The 7,286-nt window shown below is 42.1% G+C and overlaps 1 protein-coding gene across 1 annotated transcript in view; it reads right to left on the reverse strand.

The window, feature by feature from the left end:
• Positions 1 to 4,434, reverse strand: part of LOC115139933 (receptor tyrosine-protein kinase erbB-3-like) — a 30,969-nt gene extending 26,535 nt beyond the window's left edge. Inside the window, exons 1-3 of the mRNA XM_065015287.1 lie at positions 4,282 to 4,434; positions 1,240 to 1,426; positions 752 to 877 (exon numbers count right to left, since the gene is read on the reverse strand). Of these exons, the coding sequence (XP_064871359.1) occupies positions 752 to 877; positions 1,240 to 1,426; positions 4,282 to 4,371 (403 nt within the window). The 5' untranslated portion in view covers positions 4,372 to 4,434. The remainder of the gene's footprint in view (positions 1 to 751; positions 878 to 1,239; positions 1,427 to 4,281) is intronic.
• Between the last annotated feature and the right edge of the window lie 2,852 nt (positions 4,435 to 7,286).

The following is a 7,286-nucleotide window of genomic DNA, read 5'->3' on the forward strand; positions in this document are numbered from 1 at the left end:
AGTTGAGGACTTGTGAGGTGTCTGTTTCTCAACCTAGACACTCTTATGTACTAGTCCTCTTGCTCAGTTGTGCACCGGGGTCTCCCACTCCTCTTTCTATTCTGGTTAAAGTCAGTTTGCGCTGTTCTGTGCAGTGAGTAGTACACAGCGCTGTACCAGATCTTCAGTTTCTTGGCAATTTCTTGCATGTAATAGCCTTCATTTCTCAGAACAAGAATAGACTGACGTGTTTCAGAAGAAAGTTCATTGTTTCTGGCCATTTTGAGCCTGTAATCGAACCCACAAATGCTGATGCTACAGATACTCAACTAGTCCAAAGAAGGCCAGTTTATTGCTTCTTTAATCAGCACAACAGTTTTCAGCTATGCTAACATAATTGAAAAATGGTTTTCTAACAATCAATTAGTCTTTTAAAATTATAAACTTGGATTAGCTAACACAATGTGGCATTGGAACACAGGAGTGATGGTTGCTGATAATGGGCCTCTGTATGCCTATATAGATATTCCATTAAAAAATCTGCCATTTCCAGCAACAATAGTCATTTACAACATTAACAATGACTACACTGTATTTCTGATCAATTTTAAGTTATTTTAATGGACAATTTTTTTGCTTTTCTTTCAAAAACAAGGACATTTTTAAGTGACCCCAAACTTTTGAAAAGTAGTGTATATAGTAGCAGTCCTAGCACTAATCTGAATACATGTCATTTCTGTGAGTACTACCATCTACCTCCTGCTATACTCACGTTCAGGCCCGTTCTCGTTGATGATGACTTCAGAGTCTCCATCCTTCACGATGTCCAACCAGTTCACCTGAGGGGTATAGCTCAGGAACTTATTCTGAATGATCTGCACCCCTCCCTCCAGTATCTCTTTGGAACACACACACACATACACACACACAAAGGAAGACAAACAATTAGTTTAACAGGGCAGAAGACGTTGGTGAGTAACCAAATCAAAACGGTCACAAATTTGTATTTCTCTCTCCGCAGTGCCTCCTCTCATCTCTCATGCTACAGTTGGGAATTGAAATTTGAATTTCATTGTACTTCCTGGATTGACTGGAATTGACCCCAATTCTGCTACTGAAGTTCATATGGTAGTTGGCATGTGGACCATGATAACCATGTTGCTGTTCATGATGATGATGTGTATCACTTAAAGACTTATCTTCATCACAATAAAAAAATGTTGTGTGTGTGTGTGTGTGCATGCGTGCGTGCGTGCGTACCTGTGAGGTGTGTGAGGCCCAGCTCCTTCAGTCCGTGTTGGCCGTCCTTTTGGTAGTTGACGAGGACAGCCAGAGCAAAGCGATCCTCGTACAGAGTGGTGCCTCTTATGACACGGAGCTGGTCCAGCGGGAGCCGGCTGAACTGGTTAATGGCAATGAGGATGTAGCCCGTCACTTCTCTAATAGACTACGGGGGAGAAGAGGTCAGGGAAGAAGGAAAGAGGAAAAGAGAAAGCGGAAAGAAAAAGGTGTTACTGTAGACGGAAACAGGATACGGAAATGTTCCTCATTGTTGATCTTGGAGAGCTGCAGTGTGAGCAGGCATTTGTCACCTGATTCAATTGAATCAACTACACATCAAGACCTTGATTTGCTCAATCAGGTGTGTTAGAACTGGGCTGGGAAAAAAAGCCTGCATGCAAGTATCCCTCTAGTATGCGGAGTAAAGAACATTTATGTAGCGCAGTGGTTCCCAAACTTTTTATAGTCCCGTAACTGCTTGTTGCAATTTCGATGAGGCTCTCGTGTTTAGATATCGGTAAGTGGACTGGAGGCAGGGCATGAAAGGGATAACGAATCCAGTTGTTTGTGTCGTCCGTTTCAGGGAAGTACCTGCGTAATTGTGCACCCAGCTCACTCAGGTGCTTCGCTATATCACATTTGACATTGTCCGTAAGTTTGAGTTAATTTGCGCACAAAAAATCATACAATGATGGAAAGACCTGTGTGTTGTCCTTGTTAATGCAGACAGAAAACAGCTCCAACTTCTTAATCCAAGCCTCAATTTTGTCCCGCACATTGAATTAAATTGAGGAGAGTCCCTGTAATCCTACATTCAGATCATTCAGGCGAGAAAAATCATCACTCAGATAGGCCAGTCGTGTGAGAAACTCTCATCATGCGAGCGGTCAGACAAGTGAAAATTATGGTCAGTGAGAAAAGTTTTAGCTCATCTCTTGATAAAAAAAACCATGTCAATACTTTGCCCCTTGATAACCAGGCACTTGTGTCATATGTAAAAGCGTTACATGGTTGAGAAAGAGTTCAGGGGCCTTGCTTTAACAAAGTTAACCATTTTCACTGTAGTGTCCAAAACATCTTTCAAGCTATCAGGCATTCCTTTGGCAGCAAGAGCCTCTCGGTGAATGCTGCAGTGTACCCAAGTGGCGCCGGGAGCAACTGCTTGCACGCGAGTTACCACTCCACTATGTCTCCCTGTCATGGCTTTTGCGCCATCAGTATAGATACCAACACATCTTGACCACCAAAGTCCATTTGATGTCACAAAGCTGTCCAGTACTTTAAAAATATCCTCTCATGTTGTCCTGGTTTGCAGTGGTTTGCAGAAGAAGATGTCTTCCTTAATTGACCCAGAGGCGAAAGAAACGTACAGCTATTTGGGTGAAGTGGTGGCACTTAAAAATTAAAGAAGAGCCGCACACTCTAGGAGCTCAGATGCAATAATTTAATAACCTAATAATCAACGTTTCGACAGAGAAGCTGTCTTCATCAGGGTATATTTCCTTAATTGACCCCCCATAAACGTAACGGACATATACCAGGAGCTGTGCCAGGACCACCACATCTGTTGAATCATCCAGCTGTAAAGCATATCATTTACTGGCTTGTATGCGAAGCAGTAATTGTTTCAAAACATCTCCTGCCATGTCACTGATGCGTCGTGAAACAGTGTTGTTTGATGGCATTGTCTGTATAGTTTTTTGGCCTTTTCCTCCAGCATTGTGCCAGCCATATCTGCGGCAACAAGAAAAATGAAGTCCTCCACAATAGTATGGGGCTTGCCTGTCCTAGGGACTTGGTAGCTCACCATATAAGACGCTTCTAGCCCCTTCTTATTAATGGTATCTGTTGCTTTTATACATGTCTTACTACTCAAAAGGCTTTATTCTCGCTCAAAAAACTCATGTGGCTTATTTTTTAAATTGTCATGTTTCGTTTCTAAATGTCTGCGCAAGAGTGAAGGTTTCCCGCGAGAGAGTAACGGTTAATGTGATTGGCTGTTTATTATTTGACTAGGCTACCTGTATTTGACATTGTGTTGTTATTTCACTGAACACTAGATGGTTTAATTTTATTTTTGGTAGTGAAACGAGGCTACTCAGGCGAGAAAAAAACCTCACCCAAATGTATAGCCCCATTGGAAAATATAAATGTACTGTTTGAAAATGTGAATAATTATATATATTTTTATATACATATTTTTTAAAATATGAATCACATTTTTATTTGGTGTATCTCCGACAGCATTGCGTACGCGTGCCCCAGTTTGGGAATGCCTGATGTAGCGGATCATGTACTGTATGGTAGCCTGACATCTTAATTCTAAAATCAACAACTTTGACTATAACATCACAACAGCCCTCTTACTCTCTCACTCATCAATTGTTACCATGACAGCCGTAACATTAGGTAACTACAGTACAGATGTGGGATCTTAATTTGATCACCCTGTTGCAGGAGAACTTGTAGTGTATTTGATGTTTAAAAAGGCTTTTGAATGTATCAACTCCTACAAAGAAATGTCCATTAATTATAATCCACATAATATTTTACACTTCCTGTTGCTGCAGGATCATTTTCCTGCTGTACCAAACTGGCTCAAATTAAGATCCTATACCTGTGCCATGACAGATAAACTAGTTACAGGCAGAGGCATATACAGTATATGGTTCTGTTTACGGATAACTAACTGGTTTTCATGGCTTTGTGTTAAGTTACCATGGCTGTGTGATCAGTTACCATGGCCGCGCCACAGTGATAAAGGTTTCACAGGGGAATGTAAGAGGACTCATTGTGTACAGGAGACAGTGACATCATCCACAAGAGACACACAATGATAAAATCTCTGTGTTGTTCTCTGTGCCCCAGAGGGAAGTGTGGCCTGACATGTCTGATTGTGTGTTTAGTGTTGGCACTATATATATAGACTTCTATTGACTGGAGTAGATGATACATTCTCCTGGTGCAAGACACACACACATACACACCTGTTGCCATTCATCCACCTGTTCATCCCCTCACCTGAAGAAAGGTGAAGTCCCTCCAGTGTTCCATCATGGTGATCTCCAGGTTACCCATGACGATCTCACAGCCACTGTACATCTCCTTCATTAGCGTGTACTGCGTCTGTGAACTTCCTGTCACACTTAGTGCATTTTGGGTGCCGGAGCATATCACTGGGGGAAAGATGCGTAAAGACAGTTCTTCAGTTTTAAGAATTTCAATTTTTAACTCTAGCCTATGTTGTTGTTGTACTGACACATTTTGTGTAGTTTTGATGTAACACATCAGGTCACAACTTACAGTCAAATCTGACTAATACATGTTAGTGCTAGGAATAATAAATAACTTGTTCACGTTTCCTTCTCATTCCCTTTAGGCTAGTGCTACATATAATACAGTGACTGACTGTCTCTGGGGCAGACCTACAAGGCCTTGTTAATTGTGGACTGTAGGAGTCCAGTCCTTTTCCCTTTCAATGTCATTGCAACTGAGACTGTTTTGCTAATCAAATCTTAGCCAGATGTCCAAAGAGAGAGAGAGAAAAAGTGAAAGAGGGAGAGAGGAAGGAAGAGAGGCTAACTGGATAATAACATGTGTTTTTTAATTGTAGTTGCTGTTGTTGTTCCATTAATATTTTTCCATATATATCAATAAGTTATTTATTCACAGATTCACAGACAGATATGTCTCTAAGAACAAGATATACTGTGTTGGGTTTGATGGGACATTGAACTTTAACTAACATGAGGTACTGTAAATAGACCATGTTGTCAAGTTCATTTGCACTTTTTACATGTTGTCTATGTGCTGTGTTCCTGTGCTCTCACAATTATCTGAAATAAATGTTCAGCATTAAATCTGGAGACTGTGAGGAGTCACACAGACATGTGCTAGGAGTGTGTTAACATGTACTAGTTAATTCGCTTCACACAGGAAATAACAATCAGTAAAAGCTAGCAGGTGATTCTGGAGAGAGTAGCATAGTGTGTGACCAGTCCAATGAGCAGGCCCAGACATCATAAAGCAGTAAAGCAGAGATAATAGACACTTTATTGTGTTTGTGAAGGAAAGAGAGCAAGAGAGAGAGAGAGAGAGAGAGAGACGAAGGACGGGGTTTCAAATAGTGTTAGGTCCAGAGTGAAATGATAGTTTCTTAAGGCTCATCACAATATTTCCCTGTGAATGGATGTTAGAGAAAGAGAGAGGGTGTATGTGGGGGGGTCACAGGTGCTGACTCTAGTATGGAGGAATGTGATCACACACAGAGCCAGACAGTGCACACTGACTCTACCTTGTTAGAGGGTCAAGGGACATTCCTGAACACTAATTTAGCAGCGTGCTACATTAGACCAGTGCTCTTCTATCCTGGTCCTGGACACCCACAGGGTTGCACATCTTTGCTATAGCCCAGCATTTGCATACATGTGCAACCCGCATTGTGAGGTTGCATGAGAGTAATAAACATGTAAAAAACAAGGATCAGAAATGATTATATACTAAACCACCAACTAGATCCAAGGTGTACAAGTTAAAGTCAAGCACAGTGTACTGTAGGAGTTCTGTTCAGCTCAAATTGGACCATGGACTTTGTGCAATGTATACACATTTGGTCATTGGAAACCCATTAGATTGTAATTATGTTCTTATGTGTACATTTCCCAATGAGAACCATGTTATCACTACCCCACCTAGGTTAAGCGCTGGGAGAAGCCTGAGCTGGGTCACTGCTATCAGTAGATGGCTTAAAGCTGTTGACACTCAACCAGTTCAATTGCCTGTTGAGAAATAGTCCTGTGCACCTGCACATGTACACCCAGGCACACACAATCACTAAAGTATACAATCACCACAGAAACACTAATGTGTATGCAGGCACAATAATTGAACACAAAGAAATGAAGGATCCATGTATACCAGGTCATCAGATGAAAAAGAACACACATACAAAATGTTCCATCACAGTAATTTACATTAACACACACACAAATACACAGACAGGCAGAGCAACATGCATGTTCAAATATTGCTGGAGAAGTGAAGAATCTGAATGGGCTGATTAGGTGGGTTCCCTTGGTATTGAGACACTTCAGTGTCAGGATTTGGCCAGGGTTGTTCCGGTTTTTGGTCACTAGATGCCCCCATTGTGCCTTTTGACCTTTTGTTTTCCCTTGATCCCCATTATTATTTGCACCTGTGCCTCGTTTCCCCTGATTGTATTTAAACCCTTTGTTTTCCTCAGTCCTTTGCTCTGTGTTTGTATGTTAGCACCCAGCCCTAGTATTCTGTTAACTCTTGTTGATCCCGGTGGACGCTCTTGTGGAATTCTGTTTTTTGTTCTTGTTTATTTATTTTTGAGTATCTTTTGAGGCTTTTTGTGCTATACCTACCACCTTGTGGATTTACCTTTTTTGTCTTGGAGGATTACCTTTGTTCTTGTGGAATTCCTTTTGAGGTTGTGGAGTTACATGTGTTCCTGAAGGACTTCACTTTTTACTACATTAAATACACCGTCTCAAGTACTGCTGTGTCTGCCTCATCATCTGGGTTCTGCCGACTATTCGTGGCTCAGTTGGTTAAGTGACTGTTTCTCACTCCGGAGACCCGGGTTCGTAACCGGGTCCTGACAGAAACACAGAGCACCAAAAATGAACCCAGAGGCAGCCAGTTCCCAGGACCTTGTTGCCATGCTGTCCCACCACCAGGAGACTGTCCAACGCCACGAAGCCGCCCTGGTTCAGCAAGAGGCCTTAATGGCTAGACATTCTCATCTTCTGTCGGAGATGCTGACTTCCATAAAGCAGATATCTGATCGACTTACCTCGGCAACAGTTCCCGTCCCAGTACCTCAGATTCACGTACCCATGGCAGTTAACCCTCTGGCTGAACCTCGCCTTCCACCTCCCCAACGGTTCTCAGGTGATCCAAGTGCTTGTAAAGGGTTTCTCACCCAATGTTCTCTCTCCTTCGAGCTGCAACCCTCGTCGTTCCCCACCGACCGGTCTAAGATCGCATATATCATCACC

Source organism: Oncorhynchus nerka, unplaced genomic scaffold (genome assembly GCF_034236695.1).
Source record: "Oncorhynchus nerka isolate Pitt River unplaced genomic scaffold, Oner_Uvic_2.0 unplaced_scaffold_1549, whole genome shotgun sequence".
NCBI lineage: Eukaryota > Metazoa > Chordata > Actinopteri > Salmoniformes > Salmonidae > Oncorhynchus > Oncorhynchus nerka.